At 44.6% G+C, this 25,294-nt stretch overlaps 1 protein-coding gene across 2 annotated transcripts in view; it reads right to left on the bottom strand.

The window, feature by feature from the left end:
• Positions 1-25,294, bottom strand: part of Itpr2 (inositol 1,4,5-trisphosphate receptor type 2) — a 384,041-nt gene that overhangs the window by 109,319 nt on the left and 249,428 nt on the right. For both annotated transcript variants that reach the window (XM_028757612.1, XM_028757613.1), the window contains exons 38-45: positions 23,865-23,973; positions 22,984-23,171; positions 15,972-16,155; positions 14,371-14,627; positions 11,671-11,871; positions 9,371-9,481; positions 6,563-6,658; positions 6,126-6,248 (exon numbers count right to left, since the gene is read on the bottom strand). In XM_028757612.1, coding sequence (XP_028613445.1) covers positions 6,126-6,248; positions 6,563-6,658; positions 9,371-9,481; positions 11,671-11,871; positions 14,371-14,627; positions 15,972-16,155; positions 22,984-23,171; positions 23,865-23,973 — 1,269 coding nt within the window. The remainder of the gene's footprint in view (positions 1-6,125; positions 6,249-6,562; positions 6,659-9,370; positions 9,482-11,670; positions 11,872-14,370; positions 14,628-15,971; positions 16,156-22,983; positions 23,172-23,864; positions 23,974-25,294) is intronic.

Here is a 25,294-nt window from a genome sequence, read left to right as displayed (position 1 = left end):
GACAGGTAACAAGCAACTGAAGATAGAAGGATTCACTTTCAGCTCATGGTTGAATGTGGGCAGTCCACATGGGGAAAGGCAGGGTGGTTGGAGGAGCTTGCAGTTGTGGCGGCAGGAGCAGGAGGCTGCTTGCTCACATCTGGACGGATCAAGAAACAGAGACAGGACAGGAAGTAGGGAAGGCTATAGCATCTCAAAGTCACCCCCAAAGAGATCCACTTACTCTGGCTAGGCCTCACTTCCCACAGCACCTCCACAAACAGTACCACCATTTGGAGATCAAGTGTTGAGACACAGGAGCCCCAGGAAACACTTCACATCAAAGCGAGGTCTAGCACAAACTTAAATATGTGGTTTGGAGGTACATAACAAGTGCAACAATGTAAACACAGAGAAAGCAACTGTTTCCAATTTACCCAGGATGTGGAGGCAGCGCCAGAAACGGTAAAATCAACTACGGATGGTGAGAGCCCATTGGCTCAAGAGAAACATGATGTTGTTGGCACACGTAAGAAAAGTACTCAGCAAGAGGACAATACAGACAGCTCTGTCTACACTGAGCTGAGTAAAAAGATTGGTGAAGAACCATCTATAAGGTGAAGAAAAGCCGTCAATACTGGGTGGGTAAGATCCCTGACTGCCCAATGCAAGATACTATTGATCCTTCTTAGTGCCTATATTACATAGAAACACCATCAGCATGCATGCCTGCTGCAGTGGGATACCACCTCAGCATTCCCTGTGAGAAGCGCCGTGTGTGAGGCACCGCACTCGTGTGGGAATGGCAAAGAGAATAGAAAAAAAGCGTTGCATCAGCATTTAAGGATGCTGTACCCTGGTGATAGGATAATTCCTATGATAATTCATTAATTTTGATCACAGTAACAATGATAACGGAAAAATATCTGTATTTGGATCTTAATGACTACACACAAACTACCAGACCTGCCTAAAGCAGATCACACTCTCTAGTCTCTTCACGGCTCACCCACGCACACGCCACATGCCTGTGACTGCTCATTACCTGACAAAGATGGCCGCTTGGTTCCAATTACTGTAGCCTTTGTCACATCATCTGCACGTGATGGAGATTCCTGTGCAGAGTCCTGAGAGCAGCGCCACTCTCGAGCGCCCATGCTGCCTTCTCAGGGAAGCAGACTCTCTCCCTCCTCCCTCACTCTGACTGCCAGGAACCGACATCTTGCAATTTTCCCATAGCATCTTTAATTATGGAGGCTTCTCTGTCTTCCTCCCCTCCCAGAATTCACTTCCTTGGGGGTTTCCTGATTTATCTTTTCATCTCGGCCACTAGTGTGATACCTGACATAGAGGAGATCAGTAACTGCTACCATGTGATAAATGAACCCAGAATGAACTCGATGGGACTAATATTCAAGTGTCAGCAGCTGCTTGGCGTAGACCTGCTATATCAGTCTTATAGTCTCCCTGTAGACACACTGGGCTCGTGCCATGCAGAAGCCACTGAGCCACCCCTTCTAAGGGTCCCTCCCTCTCGACTTCATGTGGTTTTGGTTTTCTTTGGATGCAGCTTTGATTTCCAATCCTCAGGGAAAGGCTTGCAGATGGCCCAGCAGTCCCTCCTACACCAAACCCTATTCCCCATCACCGCACGGTTGATACAATAGTCCACTAATTGTATGTTTGTTTCTCCTCTACTGTTTCTGGTCAATGTGAGGATCACCCCAAAGCCCATCTGTCATCACTACTGCACTGTGAGAGTGCCCAGGTGCCTGACACCTCCATCTACACAGCTCAGTGAATGAAGAATGTGAGTCTTGCGTTCTACCCGAGGGAAGCTAATGGCTCCTGGCTGCTTTCAGCTCGGTTAGCCTGCTTCATGTCTTTACAGTTTTTTTTTTCTTTTAATGGGTTGCCAATTTTTGAAGATTTAAATTTCACAATTTAAAAAACTTTAAAATCAGGCTTCTTTTGAAATGCTGGAAGGACTAGAAGAACCCTGAGGCCAGGATCCCTTGGGCAAGCTGGTGGCTGGTGGAGGTACACACTGGCTTCCTGCTCTAGGGAGGAGTTTCAGACCACCCAGGGGAGTATTTAACAGATATAAGGAGATGGACAAAAAGGAAAATAGATACAATTAGTATGATAGATGAATGGTTATGAGCTTTAATTAATATTGTAGCAGACAAAGGAGACCTGAAAAAGGATAGATACACTTTCAAGTAACTCACAGGAGAAATGCAAATGATCAATGAGTCCAAGAATGCACAGACAGTCCATTTTAGACGCTCCCTAAAGCGAGCAGAGGTTCTCAACCTGTGGGTCTCAACTTTTGGGGTTAACCCTTTCACAGGGTTAACCTACCACCATTGGAAGACATGGCTATTTACATTAGGACTCATAACAGTAGCAAAATTACAGTTATGAAGTAGTTAACAAAATTTATGGTTGAGGTGTCACGAGGGCATGAAGGACTGATTAAAGGGCCACAGCATTAGGAAGATTGGGAACCACTACAAAGGAAGTGACCACAGACAAGATCTGCATTGACATGTCACACACAGATCTGAGATTCACATGTCACACAGGGATCTGAGATCTCCACTCACACGTCACACAGGGATCTAGTCAACAAAGATCTGTGTCAAGCACCACATTCCAGACACTATCAGTTCAACAGAGACTTTTCTTTTGAACGACACGAAGTTTAGGGTTCAGCAGCCTAAGCACCTTCACACAGTGTGAGAAGTAATTTTACATTGTGTGTCAAGAGCCACAGCGCAGTTCCAGTAGTTAAACCTTTTGAAATTTATCCTAGGAAAATCATCAGGACAGCAAAGATTAATGTATGGGGTGTTAATCATAGCATAATTTATGATATCAAATATATTAGAAAACTAAGTGCTTAACAATAAGGAGTGATTATATAAATTACACGATGCCTAATTATGCAGACATTAAAACTACATTTTCAAAGGCCATTTATCGATTCAGGAAAATGCTCATGAGAAAAATAGTAAAGCTTTCATTCTAAGAAGATTTTCACGTAACTAATTAAAGTGAGCATGATTCCTGTTTTCTGCTGACTTTCTATTTAACACATCTTCCCACCCGCAAAACATCTAATGTTTCTTCATTTACATCTTTTATTTTCTTATTTTGTGGTTTGAGACGGTCTCACACTAGAGCTTAGGCTGGCCTGGAGCTCACAGCAGTCCTCCTGCCTCAGTCTCCTGAGTTCTGGGATTACAGAGGCGTAAGCTATGATGCCCAGGCCTCTCCATACACATCTTATTTCTGCTAAGAGTCAAGTGAAGAGACTCGGACAAGAGCAGACAAGTTTCCTGATGGAGCCAGGGAGGTGATGTGGCTTACGACTCGATGTCGTAGACAGAGAGAGAAATGCCCTAGACGGTCAGCGGCAACTGTTTCAAAAGAAATCCCAAGCAGAGAAGGGGTAGGAGGAAACGATTATTAAAAATTGGGACCAGAGCCGGGTGGTGGTGGCGCACGCCTTTAATCCCAGCACTTGGGAGGCAGAGGCAGGCGGATTTCTGAGTTCGAGAGTTCGAGGCTAGCCTGGTCTACAGAGTGAGTTCCAGGACAGCCAGGGCTACACAGAGAAACCCTGTCTCGAAAAAACAAAAAAAAAAAAAAAAAAAATTGGGACCAGTGCACAGAAGAGCCCTAGAGCCAGGGAGGGCAGAGTCAGGGCTGCTGGGAGGTAAGGAAATTCACAGCAGGACGCCGCAGAATCAAAGCTGAAGAATTTCCCTTTGTGATGTATTAATAGTTTTATGTAGATCAGACAAGACACTTACAAGAAGCATTATTTGTTTCTTGTAAACTTGACCAAAGGAAGGGCCCAGGGGATGTCGGGGGATGTCTCAGTGGAAAAGCAGAACTGTGTCCCTGCCATGAAAGGCATTAGCAACAAACCCGAAAGTCTGAGAGCCCCAAAATAAACTGTCTGTACGAAAGGTGATTATGGTAAACGAGGAGGAGGCTGCGGTTCAGTTCTCGAAAGACTGGGCTGTGCAGAGGCAGCCGCAGATCTGCAAGGTCATCAGCTGCCTGCGTGTCAGGCTCCCACCTTCTGAGGTAAACAGCACAGCCTGGATCCATCCACCATCCCCTTCCCCTTCTGAGGAACAGCTGGTCAGCTTGCACTCGCTACACGTGCAGGAGACGTTTACATAGTAGGTTCACAAGGAACATGGCTGACCAGAAAACCAAATACAATGTCCCAGCCTAAAGCGAGCGACAGGACCCACGCAAGTAAGAATCAGACGAGCCCAATGTGGATGAAAGTTGCTAATTTTTCCAGGAACACTAGTGGCAGAATTAATTCCATAAGGAAAGTGGCGCATGCCAAAGAGGGAATGATTTCCTATTTCTCCAAATGAAAGAAGCAGACGGCTGTACCATCGGTTACACACAACAGAATGAAGCCTGCACGAACTCGGTGTCGGAGATCACCACGATGACAGCATCTTTGATTTCTAAAGGGACCTCTGTGGACTCAGAGAGAGCACAGGGCTGATGTGTTCAGCAGCTCAGAACCCACTTCCTCCCTTACTCAGCCTGGTCCTCTCTCTGTCCGGAAGCCTGGCTTCCTTCATGTAGCTGTGTGGCCTACCCTCATTGGCAAACTACAGCTTTTCCAAAGCTTTGCTTGGGGGAAGTTTTTACAAAGCCCTCTGCAGGACCCTGGCCGTTTCCGCATCTGTCGCCTTCTCGCTTCCTCTCTGAGCATTGTTTTTGACCCCTGACCACTCTGACTGCCCTAATCTGTTGGAATCAGTGGACACTGATTCTTGCTTCTGTTTTAGGCATGCATTCTCCATCGCACTAAGACCTGCTGCTCTTCAGCTGTGTTTTCTGCTCTTACCTACTAAGTTGGAACTGAACTAACACGAGTCTTTCTTGAGTTTGATGTCCACCCCTCTGCTGGCATCCTGGGACTTCAAGTTTGCCTGACTATAGGTTTATGTCCTGCGGTGTATTTACAGGACCAGGCCTGATGCATGCTGCTGCTCATATATGTCAAGAGGAAGCTGCCACATCTGGGCAAGGACCAGCTGCCCAGGAAGAAAGGCTGCATAGGAACTCTGGTCACTCTTATAAAGGGTTTCTGCTAGCTGCTCTGCCCTAATCTCTGCCTCCTCCCCTGAGGGCCGCAGCCTCTGAGGCAACTCTCTCCCCTGGCACACTATGTCACATGTTTCTGCATTACCTCGGGCACGCTACATGATTTTAATTCTCAGCGGGGGGGGGGGGGGGGATTTATTTCTATTCATGTTCAAGGTTATTTTCTCTCATTCTTTTCCTTTCCCTAGTTTGACTCAACTTCCATCACCTGACTTTTCTTTCACTCTGAAATGGGACTTTCCCACATCCTGAATCTCCGTCTTTCTACTTCCTTCAACTTGTCTGTCAGCTTTGATTTTGGTTCCTCAATACCTAAAATGTCTTTCTGTGTCTGCAGCTGTAACTCAGTGCCCTCGCCCCGTGGGCCTGTGGCTGTGATCCTGACAGACTGTGAGAATCCTGTTTGTCTCACTATGTTGACTGCTTCACCAAAGTGCAGCAATTCGAATTGGTAGCTTTTAGAATCTGATTTCTTCTCTGAAGACTTTTTAAAAACATTATTCAAATTTGCATCCATTAGACGGTCACGGAAAGGTAAAAGGGCACAGGAAATGTCCAAAGAACAACCTTTAAAACTGAATTTGTTCACAGTCTGGCTTTCCATCCATCAGTGTTTACTTAATCAACAGAAAAAATGGATGGGGAAGCAGACAGGAGAGGCAGCTGATGGGAGGAAGCAGCTGGGACGTTTGAGACTGCTTACTCCTTCCAGGCCCAGAAGTTGTCTGTCCCAAGCCTCCTTTCTTTTTCAACTGCTCCCTTAGCCAGAAGTCCTAGTCAGAAGTACTCTGTCCCAAGCCTCCTTCTCTTGCCAACTGCTCCCTAGTGTATCCCAAACTGCATAACTAGGCCTGCTGGGGACTTAGCTTTTTCCCTAACTGAAACCTAGGAGCTGAATAATTCAGAACGTCAGAACGTAAACATAAGACAGTAAATCATGGGCATAAGACACAGGAACCAGATAAGCAAGCTGGATGCAGATAAAAATGTAGCACCTGATGGGCCAGAATGTAGATGTTGTGGCCGACGTCTTTTGGAGAAACACCATCATCCCCTCCCTCCTCGCCGCCATGGTCACATTCCAGGCCTTGGTTATAGGCATTCTTCATGACATCCACCTAGAGACAAATAAGTAAGTAAATAAATAAATAAATAAATAGTCTGAAAGGTGGCAGCAATGCTTCAGACTGTCTAAGCACGAACACTATGCACCTATGCACGAACCCTATGGGGCTGAGCCCCCTCAATCTAACACCCAGCTATACCCAGAAATCATTAATCATTAAACTAAGGTCAAGAAATATGTCTATAAATAATTTTGTTTATATATATATATATATATATGTGTGTGTGTGTGTATCCTGCTCCTACCAGCCCAGTCAGAGCAGGGGAGATGCCACCCAACTGTCACAGCCTGGGGACGTGTTCTTACCAGTTCCTTGGGTCTCATGTTGAAGAGAATTCTCTCTGCATTCTCGCTGTCGTGTCTGCTCTCCATGATGGCCAGCAGAAGCTTGGAGGCATTGTTCTGAGGACAAAGACGGGTTCAGTACACACGCAAAGTTCACAGCACAGGTCAACAATCCCCTGCATTGGTGCGCACTCAGTTCGCCCGACCCTTTTTGTTTTCCCAGTCACGTTGAAAGCTGAAACATTTTATTTATTTTGTCTTACTGACATTTGAAAAATAGAATGTTTTAATTTACTTCATTGTTGATGCAAAATAAAAGCAATGAGTCAGGAGAGACGGGAGGATATTTTAAATTACAGATGTTTTAAATGGGAAAGTGGCTCCACACTGCATTGGGTAGAACTATAGCTTCTTTCAGTGCTTTCTCAACTAGATTTCTGTGATGAGACTTTAACAAGACAATCAGATGAACAGGAATCAATGACATTTGATAGACATGGCTAGTGTTTAAAGAATTTAGTACAACCATTTTAAAAGTGGAGTGATAATATGGATAGCATATTGAAATTGCACGCCAGTGTGTGACTCACTGGTGAGAATAGATATTTAAAAGTAAAATCATGAGTTAGGGAGATAACGGTGATTTGCTGATAGCCTGCTAACTTCATCTCGTTTATTATTCAGTGTGTCAGAGGATAACATTTTGTACTACTCTCTTAATAAAGGATGGAAGCAGTTTACACTGCCGACGTGTGGCACTGTTTTAGTTACAAACATTATCTCAAGTACTGTTACTTAAGATATCAAGGGGTGAAGCGATCTTCGATCCTAAATGGGTACCAGAGAGCTGCACCAGAGCATTCTGTCCTCTGTCAGGTAAAACCTTATTCTCTACAGACTCCTGATAAGACTGAGAAGTGGAAAGCGAGGGAAACCGTTTAGAGACGCTTCTAAGAGTCTCAGAGTCTGAATGTCTTTAGAATGATGTAAGTTAACCTGGGTCCCTGTTTAGGTAGACAAGGTACCAAATTGATAAGATTGTATAAATTATCTCTGGTTATATTTGATTCCACACTCTGTCCAAGGCTCCCAGGACCGCCTTTAACAGGAAGTCTAACGATTCTGAAGATAATGAAGGTGACAGGTCATGCCAGTGTCACAGCCACCATAAAGGATTTCAGTGAAGGCAGTCAGATTCCTTTTTTATTTTTCTGTACTATTTTCATATTTTACAGATATTTCAAATCCTACAGTCTACTTTCATAATCTAGGGTCCAAACAATATGCCTTAAAACCTAAAGCACAGAGGATATGGTGAATCTGTAGAGCCCTGTGAGGAGACCCCCACAGAACTCAGAGGCAACACAGGCTGTGTCCTCTAATGAGCCACAACCTGCAGAGCCAATAGAAAAGGGCTTTAAAACGCATCCAGTTTCTGAATGCCATTGGCAGTGCTTTGCTTTTAACCAATTTCCTTCTCATATTTTCCAAGAATAGAAAGAAATCTTGCAAATGACCCCCTGAAATCTGAACCAACTTGGTAAGTACATGAGCCTGGCTACACCGAAAAACCCAGTACCAGTACTCCTGTTAGCAGGAGATTTTTCCTTTCATGGAAGTTGAATTCTTCTTAAATGAAACACAAACACCCCACCTCTTAACAAACCTGGCATTTTGCATTCACAGAACAGCTTCAAAAATTAAGAAAACAAACTGAAGAACAATACAGACATCTTAGAAACTTGTATCAAGTGTATTTAAGACTGTAGTTTGTATAATATTACATTCAAAGTATATTATGCCACATAGTACTATATTTATACTACTATATTATATTGAAGGTGTATTACCAAAATTGTGGATAATTAAACCATCCAATCCAGGGATCAATGTTACAAATAATTTATTTAAAGTATCTTGTCTCATAAATAAAAAGTGCTCCCAAACTTGCCAGCAGATATCATTCTGCCTCACAGATGCTCTCTTCAGATGCTCTCTTTTCAGGCAACAATATATACAAAATCTTTATCTTTAGAAGATATACTCATTTTAGTCTTTAAGTGTAAAACTGTATTTAAAGTATTTCAAGAGAAGCAGTTACATTTGTTGCTTTAGGTGCAGCTTGATGTATCAGACGGCCATATGTTTGTATAAATTGTGCTACTTAAATAAATAAGAATTAAATGATCCTTCTTGAGTTGGTTTTGTATCCAGCCACTTTGCTGAAGGTGTTTATCAGCTGTAGGAGCTCCCTGGTAGAGTTTCTGGATACTGTCACATCATCTGCAAATAGCGATACTTTGTTTCTCCCTTTCCAATTTGTATCCTTTTTGTCTCCTTTAGTTTTCTTACTGCTCTATCCGAAACTTCAAGCAGTATATTGAATAGATATGGAAAGAGTGGGTAGCCTTCTTTTGTCCCTGAATAATAGAATTGCTTCAAGTTTCTCTCCATTTAATTTGATGTTGGCTATTGGGTGGCTATAGATTGCCCTTATTGTGTTTAGGTATGTGCCTTGTATCCCTGATCTCTCCAAGACTTTTATCATAAAGTACATCCAGAACCTTTCACCTCTGTCTGTAAACAAAAACTAGAAAACAGTTGGCAAAGTTAGGGGCTGCTTCAACATCTCTAGCATAGAACCTCACATGTGACTGTGGCCTGCAGGTGGACCTTGCTTTCCCTGACACACAGCAAATGTCTTGTGAGTTCACTACCCTTTCCTGTCAGCCACTGAGACAGTGGTGGCATCTTGTTTTGTACAATGGCTTGATGACTTAGAATTCACTGTGACCAGAAGGTGTACATGGCAAGTGCCGGTCACGCTACCTTCAGCTGCAGCACCAAGTCCATTCTGTACTTGCCCAGAGGGTTGATGTCATTCAGAATCAAGGCGATGATGATATCAATCCCATTGGATTCATGAGTGGCGATGCAGGTCTAGAAAAGGAGATAGTTGTAAAACGACATGCTATTTTTGATCGAACACTAGAAATAGTAATAAGACTTGAAACTTTAATACTGTTGGTTGAATGGAGATTTGAATTAGGCTTTGGATAGGGTCTGTTAACTGACTGGTATTGGTAAATGCCTCGGTGTGCAGAATACTAACACACCACGGAAAACACCTGTCTTTGACATAAAGAACTGCAGAATTTCAAAGATGAGTGGGTAAATTAAAACTCTACTGGGCATTGAATCTCAGCAGATCGGCCAATACAAAAGAAGACCCTTAATCTGAATTTTAAGATATGATCAACCTAAGAACACAAGGAGAGGGGAGATTTGTACGTGAATTTCATGAAACACACGGAGCAGAGGCTTCTGTATATGCTAGGTGGTGGGAAAGCTCATAGGATTCTTGAACTTAAGTATTTGTGGACAGATGTGATTGAACAAAGTACAGACATGCCCAGAAAGAGCAATGGGCCTGCTCTGGGGGTAAAGGTCCAGTGTGCCGGAGTTTCGAGATCATTTGATGGAAGCAGTATGAAGGCCACATTTATGGGACCAGGCTACCAAGCCACTCAAGCAGCTTGAGGAATTAAAACCCTGGTGAGTCACACAAGAAAGGGTAGCCCCAGCCAACAGGATGGCTTGGCCTGGGCCTCTTCTCTCTTCTTCATACAAGGACATTCGTGCAGAGGAAAGGTATTCCTATCCAACACTGGCAATGTCTTGAGGCTTTTCTGCTCATGAAAACATTGGCCAAAACCAAAGGGAATCTATTTCAAATCATTTCTAGAACTTTCTCAAAGAACTTCAGATCATTTTCAGAGCGTAGGGAATTATCCCGGTAAGGTATGCTATTTTATTACAAGTTTTTCCTCAGAGAACTTTCTTGGATTTGGGACTTTCAAAACTCAGTTCCACCACAAAGTAGGGGATGTCCTGACAGACTTTTCACAACATGGTAAAATATGGAAGAAATATGTGTATGTATATATGTATATTTTCTATTTTAGAGACAGAATTTTAGCCAACCCAAGCTCTGAATTTGTGCACTTTACCTTGACTGTAAATAAATAGTCAAGAACAGCTTTATCACTGTGGTAGGAAACTAGAATATAGTCTTGAAAATAAAGGGAAAACATGTACAAACTCGTTTACCGTCATAAACACACTGCAGAGAAGAAAACAATACCATTATGATAATGATCAACATGTTTGCATCATAGGGACCCACAGATGTATGTATATTGTGTGTATGTGTGTACAAAGAAACTGTGTGTGTGTGTGTGTGTGTGTGTGTGTGTGTGTGTGTGTGTACAGTCATATATAATCTGCAATAGAAAAGCTGACTTTTTCACATTTTTTTCCTACAACAACCATTGATGTTTCATATAAATCACATCTTTAAAATTTATGTCCAGAAATGTTTGACGTGGAGACTCTGCCTCTGAACCTTGCCTGCTCTAAGATGCTTTGTGGATACTCAACACTTCTAAGAATGTCAGGTGACATTACTCCCTTTTCTCCCCTATATCTTCTGTCCTGTCTTCTCCCATAATGTGACCTTAGAGCAGAGCAAAGCATTCTGGGAACCAGGATTAATTTTGGGTCTCTCACACGTTCATGTGCACCAAAATAAAAAACGGCACATTGTTTGGGCTCAGGAAGTCTGTCGCTTTACTCCAACTGTCTTTGCAGTGTCTCAGTGCTGCCATCTCTGAGCTAATCTCTGAGTCTGAAGTCATTTATCAGCAAGATGACAGCCATGAGACCCACTCCATAAGCTAGCCAAGTATGTATAACATGGATATTATACCCCACAACATGTACATACTACATTGGAGCCAAAGCCACAGTGAGTTAACGCCACACAACTGGAGAGATTCCATATAGAGAAAAACTCAACACTGGGAAGAAATACAATCTTACCCTTCTTTCAGTAACTCTTTTTATCTTAAATATTCTCAAGGAAATTTTCTTTTACAGTGCAATTTAAAATGTAGCCTACTATGTGTTAATCTACACTTCAGCTTTTGTATATTCTGTGAGAAAAGCACTGTGCCTGGCAGAGCAAGAAAGAAGGCCTCACCAGCATGTGAGGTGGGCTCCATGCCTAGCCTGGCACACTGCCCCTGTGTCATGGCGCCTGTCCCACGAAGCTCTGCTGTCTTGGTTACCTGGTTCTCATGGCACGGGCCCTGGCAGTACTCGGTCAAGCTCTCCAGAGTCTGGTTGACTAGAGCTACGTTCTTCTCATTGATGTAGAGCCCCAGCAGGCCTAGGCCCCCTGTGGTACTTCCGCAGATGCAGTCCAGAAACTGAAGCGTTTCACAGACAAGGTTGTAGTTTGTTTTGTTGTTCTGGTTCCTCAAGAAGTTCTGCAGGGTGAAATAAAATATAACTGAGAGACTGAAAGCAAAACACAGGGGAAAAAAGGGGTGCTGGTCATGCTCCGTTTCTGTCTCTGTGTGTGTTTGTGTGTGTGTATGTGCATGTGTGTCTGTCTGTGTTTGTGTGTGTGTATCTGTCTGTGTGTGTGTGTATGTGTCTGACTGTCTGTCTGTCTGTGTGCGTGTGTGCATGTGTGTCTGTCTGTATGTCTGTGTTTGTGTGTGTGTCTGTCTGTCTATGTGTTAGTCAATAAGATTCCCTGCCAGTATGGAATTCAACTGGTCTTAAGAAAATTGTCTTGGGACAATTTAGGGGCAGGAAGTTGATCAGCAGAAAAGAGGAGTAATGAGGGGGCATCATGGGGTGTGACTACAACCAAACACAATGATGTGTATTAAAATGTCATAATGAGACTCGTTATTTTTCAAGGTAACTTTAAAATAATTTAAAATTAAGTAATGTTTAAGTGTTGATACACTAAGGTCCTCTTAAAGTAGAGAAGCCCCTCCCCTCGGGTCCTGGCAAAAGTACTCGTCTGAACATGTCATACCAAACACCGCCCTTGCAGTCATCATTGGAAAGCTACAGAGGGCAGAAACAAGTGTGAGAAGAAGAAAGGAAAAGGGAAACAGAATGTTCGTGGAGGCGGAGTCCAACCCTGCCTGTCATGGTGCAGTGTGGGTAGGATCATGGGAGGGGTAACATGAAAGCCCTCTCAAGCATCTCGGTAAACAGTCCTAAATCTGTGTGCATGCACACTAAGGAGGTTTGCTGCTCTCTGCCTGTTAGCACAGAGAGTGGCCAGGAACCGCTGGAGACTTACCTCTGCCGGCAGTGTGATGGGTTTGGCTCTTAGGAAATGCTTCCCTGTGTGTGCTTCCCTGTGTGTGCTTCCCTGTGTGTGCTAAGCATTGCCAAGCACTAAGTACTGTGGTGATGTAAAAAGCGACCAAATGAAAAGGTAGATGCTGTAGAACGTATATTCTCTCGAACAGAAATAAGGTTTACATGCACACATCAATGTCTATGTGCACAGAATTTTCTAGAAAAACAAATCTAATCTGTCATTAGTGCACTTCCTTTGGGGAATAAGGCTAAGGAAAGAACATGAAAAGAAATACAGAGAGAGAGGGGGGAGGGGGGGGGGGGGGGGGAGAGAGAGAGAGAGAGAGAGAGAGAGAGAGAGAGAGAGAGAGAGAGAGAAGTTCTTGTTTTAATGTATTTGCAGGCATCTATTTATTTATTTTTTGCTATTTGCTCTTCTTATCGACACTGAGAAAGACAAGGTTCTATAAGGAAGTGAACCAAACCTTCATGGGTAACCTACAGTCAGATATTACTCCGACTACTCTGCTCATCCCTGTCCCACACTGTCAGGGTCTGTGGGTGAGAGCGAGCCGAGCCGGAGGGCACACCCTACAGAAGCTTGATCTAAGCTATGCCCAGCCTGTCCACACGAGCCACACCCCGCACCATTAGCCCTGGAACATCTCATTGACACAGACAGCATTCTGATCCTAGGCAGGACCCACTGTGGAAACCTCAGCCAGGTCACTAGAATTCATTAATAAAACTGTTTCCCAGCTATGCTAGCTAGTAGAATGGCAAAGCTGGCAGGGGCAGGGTGAGAGTCCTTCTTGGAAGCACTCTGCCAAATGCAACCTCTTCAGGAGGGCACCACTCTCCCTCAGCCAGGCCAATCACAATTGTTCTTTCTGTGTGCCCTTGCTATGGTGTCTGTCATAGGCCGGGACTACAAATAATGCCAGAGAGGTAGTTTTGAGGCAGCCCTAGTCCTTCCGTCTGAGAGAGGAAATGGTAGTGGTGGAGATATTATGATGTGAGCTATGTTAATTTGGTAAGCAACTCTCACTGTTAAAATAAAAAATTCCTTGAGAGGAGGCACTTAGCCTTGCAGAGACGTGAGGTGCCAGGGTGAGGGAATACCTGGGGGTCCCCACCCACCCAGAGGAGAAGGGTAGGAGTGAGGGGGAAAGGATTGTGGGAGGGAGGACGGGGGGACAGTGAGCGGGATGTAAAGTGAATAATCAAAAAGTATATATAATTTATTTTTAAAAATTCCTTATATTACTTTGTTTCTAATGAGACGTAAAATATACTCAATATTTTCCTCAAAAACTATGGATTGGGAAAGACATAAAACTGTGAAAGGCAGAGGCGACAGAGATGATCTCTTTGAACAAACACCACAGAGGAGTAGTAGATGGTGCTCTCTGGGCCCACAAGACACGAGATCTGGACCACAGACAGACAGTGTGTAGATTTGGGTGTTTTGGGCTATAATGTGCAAAGAATTCCCTCTTGCCTTTACTCCTTCCATCTCAATCTGGCTTTGGTGTCTTTGTTGATGATTTCTCTAGAATTCCCTTCAAAACTACTCATTAGCTTCCCTTGGATTGGGCTACACAGAGCCACTGGCCTCAGCATTCACATGCACAAGCACACACGCACAGCACAGGAAGTACCTGAAGCTCCCGGTTGTGATTCTCACACAGTAACTGCAGGAACCTGAGGATGGGCCTCATGATGGTGATGGCCGGACTCATGGTAACTTCCTCTGCAGACTTTTCCTCCCCACTTCCTGCTTCCTGTCCCGGGCACATCATGTCTATTTCCGGGTCCATTTCTCTTCTGTACACACAGTACGCTTTGGATGTGGCTGAAGACGCTTCCGTTAACTGCCCTTTCATTCCCTCTTTCAAATGTAGCGATGAGTCTCTTACTGAAAAGCAAGCAGTGGTTGTATTTCTGAACTAATTTTTTTCTCTTTCATTCTTTGTTTTTGTTTTGTTTTTTCCTGACTAAAGGAAAATAAAAACCCAACAACCATAGGGATCCAAAATTATCCACAACTGAATTTTAAAATTACTTAACAAGAGGTTCAATAATTTCATGAAAGTTGAGAAACAACTGAAAGGTGAACACAGTGACCAGAGGAAAAGGTCTCAATACTTAGCCAATTTCAGAATTTTCTGACGTCTGAAAGTATATCACAAAGACACTCAAGCATATGTATAAACATGTACAAATGACTTTACAGGTATATACCAAAGGGCTGGAGAGGTGGAGTGTTCGTTGCTTTTCTGTTGCTATGATAGAACACCGTGACTAAAAGTAACTTGGGGAGACAAGGGTTTACTTCATCTTACAACTCCCAGATCTATCTGTAAGGGGAGTCAGGGCAGGAACTCAAGACAGGAACCTGGAGGCAGGAACTGAAGCAGAGGTCGTGGAGGAACACTGCTTACCAGCTTGCTCAGCCTGCTTTCTTACAGAACCCAGGTCCACTGGCTCAATGCCCAGCAGAGGCGCCATACACAATAGGTTTAGCCCTTCCACAGGGGTCACTGATGACCTGTCTACAGGCCAATGTTATGGGGACACCTTCCCAATTAACCTTCTCTCTTCCCAGTTATATCTAGCTATGTATTAACAGAAACCAACTAGTACAGAGAGTTAGCGGTTAAGAGTCGTTGCTCCTCTTCCAGAGGACGTAGTTCAGTTCCCAGCAACTATGTTAGGCTGCCCACAACCTCCTGTAACTCCAGCTTCCAGGGATCCGACACCATCTTCTGGCCTCTGCCGAGCCCACAGACGTGTGGCACACACAGTGAGAAGAGAACGTATCAAGAAACATGTGTGCACACTTAAGAATTCCTACAGATCTCATGGGAAAAAAATGATAAATTGCAAAATGGTAACATCTCTGTGGTTTGTATTTAACTGACAATAATTTGGCCATTTCAAATACAAACACTGTAAATTCTGTCCTCGGAGTTTAATTTCTCTGCTTGGATGGTTTTCTTTACTGCACAGAACAATGAATTCAAATGTCTTTCACACTGACCATTGCTTCCACATCGATTAAACTATTTAGTTTGGTGCTGAAGAGCTGTTTTAGGGTCAATCCCACGACCAAAACCCTTTATAGATGGAAGTCCACACTGGAAGCATGAGGGATAATTAAACCCCAAGAAGCAAGATGACGACAAAGCTATGTGAGATTCAAATGCCTCGTTGCTTCCTTCCCTCACGATACCCCCCAGGTTCCCAGGAAGGTCCTTACCTCTCATCCGAGGGCCCAGGGCCATGAGGTCGCTGTCCTCTTCTCTCTTCTTGCTCCCTAAGTCTATGGTGTTGACGGTCACCGTGGATCTGATCTCTTTCTGAGCAGCCTTCATCCGATCATAAAGGACTTTGAAGAATTTTTCTGACTTTTTTTGTTCATGCAACTGCTGGTAGAAAGAACTCTGCAGAGAAAGCAGAGTTTAAAGTGTCAGTCCCCGGGGCAAGAAAATGGTGCTTTATTCTGAAATCAGCAGAGGCCTTATAGATAAAAGCACATGGTATGCCGCTTTTGTCTCCCCAAAATATACAGGCTTCCGGTCTCTTGTTCCATTTAATACGTGCTAACAATACTTTTCACCTTATTAATAATAACGGCAAGAGTTTACTTAGCATCTTGCACTAAACTTTAACATTTTATATTCTATTTGATACATCCTTCCTACATGTATTCTTTAATTGTAAGAGTATAGTAAGTTGTCATATTAAGTAATTCTTTTAGTTTGATACATTATAAAGCCATGCATTGGTCTAAAACACTTTTATTGAATGCCTGTTATGTGCTGGGTACTATATTGTTGCTAGAGACAAAGCAAGAAGAGAAAGTGGACATATTCTTAGCCACATGAGTTTGTAACCCCAACGTGAGACATGGCACTCACTTAGGAGTATCCTGGATAAGTAATGACTCCCTGTTAGGTGAGAAAGATATTTTTTTCTTGTGTCTAACTGAGAGTAAATTTAATTTAGGTTGTGTTACTATGACAACCTCACTCATGGGAATCCACTGGTAAGTGGGTATTAAGTTGTTTGGCTACTTCATAAATTATGATGCTGTCTGTGTATGCAGTTTGGGGGGGGAGATCAGCTGCAAATAAACTCTAGTTTACCATTAATAATGATGCAGAAAGCGTTTAAGATCAAATGTGTGGTAAGATGTAATAATATTATGGAAGAATCCAGAAGAGCTGACGGGAGGCGGTGGAGGAATATAGTCCAGGAGAGATGTACTTTAAGTGGGTGGGGAAATTTTAAGATCTCAATAGTAAGATATTGATATAAAAATAGCACCTAAGGAGAGGAACAGTAAGGAGCGAGAAAGATGACAGCCCTTTGGTAAAGGAGAGAGGGTCGTTTCTGTAAACTTGAGGGTCAGTATGAAGAAGCACTCTAAGGCCCATGTAATTTCCTACTTAAGTGGATCCAGCCACATACAGGCAGGTTAGGCGACCTGATGGTGACTAACATGTTTTCCTAAAGGAACGACTGGAGCCAGGCCCGCTAACTCAGGCAAGGCTCATGCCCAGACCACCATTTTTGCAAGTGCAGCATACACACACGGTGAGTTTTACACCACCTTCAGTGTCAGCTTCATGTCTGTTAGGGGACACTCCTAAGCAGGGGGCTAGCAACCTTGTATAGGAGCAGGATGGAAAAAAGAAAAACCCACAGTAACCATGGCAACCGCACTGGAACAGTCAAGCTGGTGCCCACGGCTTGCGGGATACAGGCGGCATCCACAGACCTCTGTGGTCCCACAAATTAAGCTGATGTTTGAGCTCTAATCTTTTTAATATAGCGTGGCAGGGAGGTGAAGCGAGGCGGTAACACGTTCGTTAGTGAGGAACTCAGGGGGGATGTTGCAGCTCTGTTAAGACGAAGTTTGTAGTCAGGGGGTCTGTTCACACCTACCCTGTCTCGGATACTTTCAGCCCAACACTGTGATGGGCAGAGTGCTCTCACTCCATGTACATTGTATTGATGAAAAAAATGAGATGTGTGAAGCAGGGGATTGGCCACATATTACATAAGCCAGGTGCTGAAGCGCTGGATATAAACTATTTATATAAATGATACTTTCTACAAACCAAGCCCTACAGTGCAGAACTGTGTTGGGGAAGGGATGAACACACGTGTTTCATGGGTTAATCAGCACTATGGACAACAAAGAGTGTCAGAGGAAACTGAGGCTTTCTGCAGGAGCCGAAGCAAAGGATATAGAGGAAGTATGTTTTAGAGGAAGAATCTGCCCCATTGGGGAGGAGAAAATGGGAGTAGTGAAGGACAGGGGTAAAGTAATGAAATGAAGACTAGTGTGTTAGCTTCCTTTCCAGTGGCTGTGATAAATCACTCTACCAAGAGAAGCTTGGGAGAGACAGGGCTCATTTGCTCACAGTTCTAGGTTAGAGATAACCATAGCAAGAAAGTCGCAGGAGCAAGAGTTTGAGGGTCTTGGGCATAGCATATCCATTATCAGTAATGAATCAGATGCGTTTGTTCTCAGCTTGCTTTGTGGTTCACACTCTACTCTTATATGGTTCATATCCCCTGCCTAGGGAATGGTGCCACTCACAGTGGGCAGATCCTCCCACCTCAATCAGCGCAATCAAGACAGTTTCCCACAGGCATATCCACAGGCTAACCTCATCTAGACCAGTTCTCACTGAGACTCTCCAGGTGGTTCTAGATTATGTCAAGTTGGTAACTATAAGTAGCCATCCCACTGAGAAAGACAGAGGCTCACACACATAGGATGGTAGACACTGTTCGCCCTAGGGCTACACAGATTCATTGTGGCTAGAGGTGCAGAATCTGGAGCCAGAGAGGGGAGAATAAATCCCAGCTATGTCTCTACGTAGCCATGGGAGCTTAGATCTGTCTGTTTCTCCTCTGATAATCTAGAATTATACACATTACATCACACGCTGTTTGAGGATTAGCCAAACTAATGTATGCAAGAATAGTTCCTAGTACTCAGAGTACTCAGAAGCCTTTATGCTGTGTTCTATTTTTCTTTTTGAGGCAGTGTCTTACTCTAGGGCTCAGGTTAGCCCCAAAGTGATTCCCCTGGCTCAGCCTCCAGAGACCTGGGATTACAGTGAACCACAATGCCTAGATTTTATTTTTTTCCAGTATTAGTGTTTGAAGTTACGACTTCTACGCGCCTCCCCCAGTCCGCATCTAATCAAGTATACTGGGCACAGGAAGTAGCTCACGTAGTAAGGGATTCACTCTGGTTCAGGAGAACAGTGGTTAGACAGCTCATCAACTGGAAAGTGAAACACTGCTCACTAAAGACTATGAAACTCAGGGCTGGAGAGATGGCTCAGTGGTTAGGAGCACGTGTTGCTCTTACAGAGGACCTGAGTTGAGGTCTTAGCACTCACGTGGAGGCACACAGCACTCTGGGGACCTAAGTTCTTCTTCTGGCTTCTACAGGCACTGTATACATGTGGAATACTTACACGCAGGCACCGAATATACACATAAGTAAAAGTGGATCTTTTTTAATGTGTAAAATACCTATGGGATTGGCAGGAGTCTGAGGGAGTGAGTGGCGGGACAATGTCCCTGTAAGCTCGCACATTTGAACACTCGGTCCCCAGCCAGGACTGCTGCTTGGAAGGTTACTGGACTTCAGAATTTGGAGCCTTACTGGATGAAGTGTGACATGAGGTCGGGGGACTCTGAGGGTCTACATCCCCCTCACCCCACCTCCAATTTGCTCTGTTTTCCTGTGTGAGGATCGAGTTGTGACCTCTCAACTTCCTGCTCCAGCCACTTGCTGTCACGCCGTCTCAACCAGACTATTATAGACTCTCCCTCTGGAGCCTCGAGCTCTTCCTTCTGTGAGTTGCTTTGGTCATGGTGTCTATCACAGCAATAGCAAGAGACACAGGGAGGGACACATCTGAGTCACTAAAGAGGGAGGCAGATTCAGCTGGTCTGATCTAGACTTCCTAAAGCTGACATCTGGGGACACCATAATGTCCCTAAATCAGAAACCAAAACAGCGGAAGCTAGGTAATGAAGTCTTGTTAATCCATGAGAGGATTGTGATGTGCAAATTTGGGCTGTTTCATCAATGGATATGTGTGAGCTTTGTTTGTTTGTTTTTGTTTGTTCTGATGGTGCATAAGAGATTGAACCCATGGCCTCAGAAATGCTACACACATGCTTACTGCTGAACTACAATACAGACCAGCTTGCATTAATCTCGCCAAACTGGCCTTGAGCTTGCTCTGTAGCTCAGGCTTCCCTTGAGCGTGTGGTTTTTGGTGTCAGACTCCTGATGTGTGTACGTCTGTGTGTGTCTGTGTCTATGTGTGTATGTGTATATGTGTGTGTGTGTGTATATATGCATGTGTCTGTGTGTATGTGTGTATGTCTGTGTGTATATGTGCATGTATGTGTGTATGTGTGTGAGTCTATGTGTATGTGTGTGTATGTGTATTTGTGTGTGTATGTGTGTGTATGTGTATATATATGTATGTGTGTATGTCTGTGTGTGTATGTGTATATGTGTGGGTATGTGTTTGAGTGTGTGTATGTGTGTATGTCTGTGTGTGTATGTGTATATGTGTGGGTATGTGTTTGAGTGTGTGTATGTGTGTATGTTTGTGTATCTGTATGTGTCTGTGTATATGTATGTGTATGCGTATGTGTATATGTGTGTATGTGTGTGTATGTGTGTATGTGTATGTATGTGTAGATGTGTGTGCATATAGCCATTACACACACATACACACATACACACATACACACATGCATATACATGCACACATACACACACATCTACACATACAAAGAACCACAAAAATAAAAAGTAGAGTATCGCCCTACACACAAATTTTAAAAATGTTGAAAATTAACTGGAGAAACACAGTATAAGGCAGACAATAAAGCAGAGGGAGAGAGAGAGAAGGCACCAATACAGAAGGCGTTGTTATGAGGCTCACCAGGGAGCAGGTGCCACATGCTTAGCTAGACAAGAAGGCTTCATCAAGACAACCAATCTCTCATAAACATACTCACCACTGAACAGTTACTGTGCACTACAGACTTCCGAACACCAACAGCACAGAGAGCAAGATGTGTTCTAAACCCTCAAGGACTTTTAATTGACTGGATGGAATCTGGGGCACACCTGGAGGGGCACAATGACATGACAGAGACACCCCAGAACATCTGCAGGCCACAGCAAGATCATGGAGCAACTAGCAGTCAGGTCTGCCCAATGGGACGAGGGGCTGAAAACAGTTCTGAGAGGAGCTACTAAGAAGCAGGGAACCAGCGTGACATCCCTGGGGAACTACAGAGAGAGAGAGCAAAGGAGGGTATGGATGGAACGAGAGGGAGAGCTGGAGAAGAACCTGCATTCAGAAGAAGTTCATGGCCTCCAGCAGGGGGTCTGGGCTTACTGGAGGGAGAGATTTGAAACAGGGGTATAACAGTGTTATTAAAGATGTCATGGGAAGTGACAGAGAGAATGTTAGAGAAAAGGCAAACGGAAGCTGGGAAATGCGCTCACGGGAGAGCGAAAGGTTCAAGGGACCCGTGAGGAAGGCTTGAGAAGCAGGGACTGAAGGGTTAGGGATGAGAGATGTCAGAGGAGCAGAAACACTCAGGTTTGCCATCAAGGGATGGACAGCAGGGAGTCAGGGTGATCAGTCACAGTCAAGACTGACTTTCAGGGTTTGGTGAGACAGCCAGAAGGCACAGTGTCAGGCTCAGGGAGAAGCAATACATCAGGGAGAGGAGCTCTAGCACAAGAGGAGGCTGGATGGGGAGCCAGGGAGAGGGGAGTTCCAGGATCCAGGTAACAAAGGTTCCAGAAGAACAAAAAGTTTCCCAGTGATCAGTGCCACAGAAACACAGGGCAAATAAGACTAAGGAACAGGCCTTGGGAACGGTGTGCTGGCATTGAAAACTGGCCTGTGGCTCCCCTGGAGCTGGCTGGCTTCCTCCAGACAAGTGAGGCTTGCTCAGCATCAGTGAGAGGATGAAGTGATCCCCTGGGATGACCTCTGTGGTCCAGGGAACTCCAAAAGTGCAGTCAGGTGACAGCTGCTAGAGACACCAGCTCAAGGCCAGTGCGAACTGGTGTCTTTTTGCTGACTCTGAGACCTTTGTCCCTAAAGCTCCTGCTGTCTGTCACACAGGTCTCTCACACCGCAAAGCTCCTGCTATTGACTGTATGTGGTGACAAGCTGAAGCAAAATGCCCCAGTTCTGAGTCTGACTGGGCTTCTGCCTGCCCTGAGTGGGGCCGAGGGGTTTGGGAATTTCTAGCCAGCTGCAGCTACGCATTGCCTCCACTGCCCTAGGAGAATGTAGGAAGGCTAGGTAAGTGAGCAGTGAGCCAAAACGCTCACAAGTGCTCTCTGGGAACAGTCTCCAGAGCTCACACTGTTGGGCACAGAGGATCCAAGGGAAACCTGGCAGGGGTCTCCCAGGCACAGGTGTGCAGGCAGGACAGGGTCAGATCCTTGGTGTGCACGTGAGCACAACTCCCACTGTCGTGGTGGGCTGGCTCTTGCTGCAGTGCACGGTGAGCTTCCAAGGATGCTCTGTCTAGGGTAAGTGGGAAGCCCTATCATTTCCGTGGCACATCCAATAAATTCATGACAGAGATGTGATTGGGGGGACTGTTTGTTTGCTGTTTGGGGAGGGGCTGCCAACAAGGAGAAGCTAGAAGAGTACTTTCCCTCGGTTTCTTCAACAAGCCAGTAAGAAACAGGAAAGACTGTAAGAATCTGAGGTCAGAGAGCACTACTGAAAAACAACATCTTCTGGACCCAACAGGGCAGCACTGGAGCTCACAGCAGTTGTGGAGGGCAATAGAGCCAGTGAATGTCCCAGTATGGAGCGGGAAGGGGCTTGCAGCCCTCAGCTCTGGCTGGGGGTCTACAGATGTGTTCTGGGGTCTGGGGGAGGGAGCATGAGTATTCTTTAAGTGGATTAACCTACTCCTGGTAGGTTAACCATGGTCCAGCAGATGGCTCTGCACCCGGGGGTATCTGGGCAGCACAAATCTGGGCAGTAAAGAGTTTATTACAATTAGGGGAGGGGAGGCAGAAAGTTGAGGGGTGGGGGAGTGGAAATGTGAAGAGTTAAGGAGGGAGGGTAAGTGTTACCAGAACACATTGTATGAAATTCTCAAAAAAACAAAAATTATCTTTTAAAAAGTAAGAACGACAACCCAAACACCCAGAGTGACAGAAAAGTACCTACCTGGGTTTGTGAGTTCCCTCCTTCCAGCAAGGCAATGCCAAGCAAGATGCCTTCGAAAAAGATCCTGTCGTTTTTGGTGTTCACGATGACGTCAATGACAAGTTCGGATGCTCCTTCTTTGTCCAGCAAACACTGGATATCGGACATGGAAATCCCTGTCTTATCCGAATCCTGTCCAGAGAAGCCTCCTGTGGTCAGGGAAAAGCAAACAAAAAATATCAACCTTTATTACAGACACTGTTTTTTAATAGCAAAGTGTTTTCAAGTTCTTAATGCGTAACAGGATATGCCACTGGAAAGTTTAGTAACAGATGTAAATCTTTAAGAATGGAAATTTTAATGAGATGTCCAACATGTATATAATTCAATGTCACTAAATATTTTTCTTAAAGTAGTCCAGAAAGAGCTGCAGAGATGGCTCAGCAGTTAAGAGCACTGGCTATTCCTGCAGAGAACCTGGGTTTGCTTCTCAGTACCCACACAGTGGCCTACAACCCTCTGTAACTGCAATTCCCAGGGATACAATGCCCTCTTCTGACCTCCACGGTCACAAAACACGTGTGGTGTACAGACATGCATGCAGGCACTAACACGTATGCATAAAATGAAAATAAATAAACTTTATAAAATGCCCTATGAAAGGGAACTAGCCTTTTGTTTGTAATGTTTGAACTGAGAAACTGCCACAAATTGTCTGGAGTCACAAGGCAAATCCACTATAATGATCAAGTCTGTGGATTCGTGAACCCTAAACTATACAAAGGTTCTCACTGGTGTTTTAAGTGAATATTTTCCATGTGTCACTTAAGGAAGACAGAAGAGTTGCACTGTCATGAAGACATTCCATGGAACCCTAAAACAGGGAAAACGAGATGCCTCACCTCCCACTTGCGCTGTCTTGGCATAGGCTCCGGACAGAGGTCCGCTCACACCAATGCTATGGTCACCCTTGAAGTACCGATTCAGGAGGATTCTCCGTAATGTGCTACCCTAGAAGGAAAGGAGATCGGTCATCATTTTTTAAAATAAAAGTAGAAAATATCAACATGTCAATTGCATCTATATCTGATGTAAAAACATAAGAACGTTTTATACCAAATTAATATTTTCCAAGGAAAATTGCAAATGTACTCCAATAACAACAAATCCTTTTTTTATATAAGTGAAGTAGCGTGAGGGATGACAGGCCTCCCGGCATCCACTGTGAAGGTGTTCCCTCATCCCCAAAGCCATCAGCTGTACACATTAAATACGGGCTGACTGGAGAGCCGTGGGGCTGGCTCAGTAGGTAAAGGAGCTTTGCTGCCAAGCTGAAAACCTGACTTCAATCCTGGGGTGCACTTGGTGGAAGAAAGACCTGATTCATACAGGTTGTCTTCTAAATTCCACATGAATGCTGTGACATGCACAGGTGACATGCATACATAATGTAAATATTGTAAACTAGTTAAATGCTTATACATATATTCAATGGCCATTGAGATGTGTCAGGAGTAAAAGCACCTGAAGCCAGGCCTGACCACAGATGCGGTCCATGGGACGCACGTGGTGGAAGTGAACCAGCTCCTAGACACGAGTGATGTGTCATGCGTGTGAACCCCACCACACACACACATACAGAGGGGGGAGGGAGGGGAGGGAGAGACAGACACAGAGAGAGAGAGAGAGAGAGACAGAGACAGAGACAGAGACAGAGACAGAAAGAGAGATAAAGAGAGACAATCAGACAGACACACACACACACAGAGACAGACAGACACAGAGAGAAAGACAGAGAGAGAGAGAGACAGAGAGAGAGAGAGACAGAGAGAGAGAGAGAGAGAAACAGAGAGACAGACAGACAGACAGACAGAGGGAGAGGGAGGGGAGGGAGAGGCAGACAGACAGACAGACACAGAGAGAGAGACATACAAATACACACATACACAGAGAGAAAGAGAGAGAAGGAGAGGGAGAGACAGACAGATACACACACACATAAACACAGAGAGACAGACAGGCACACATACAAAGAGAGAGAGAGAGAGAGAGTCAGACAGAGAGAGAGAGACACACACACAGAGAGAGAGAGAGAGAGAGAGAGAGAGAGAGAGCGCGAGCCAGACAGACAGACAGACAGAGGGAGAGGGAGGGGAGGGAGAGGCAGACAGACAGACAGACACAGAGAGAGAGACATACAAATACACACATACACAGAGAGAAAGAGAGAGAAGGAGAGGGAGAGACAGACAGATACACACACACATAAACACAGAGAGACAGACAGGCACACATACAGAGAGAGAGAGAGAGAGAGAGAGAGAGAGAGAGA

Source organism: Grammomys surdaster, unplaced genomic scaffold (genome assembly GCF_004785775.1).
Source record: "Grammomys surdaster isolate TR1022 unplaced genomic scaffold, NIH_TR_1.0 126176, whole genome shotgun sequence".
Taxonomy (NCBI): Eukaryota; Metazoa; Chordata; class Mammalia; order Rodentia; family Muridae; genus Grammomys; species Grammomys surdaster.
Note: the sequence above shows the minus strand (reverse complement) of the source record. Positions and strands in the feature narration are given on the sequence as shown.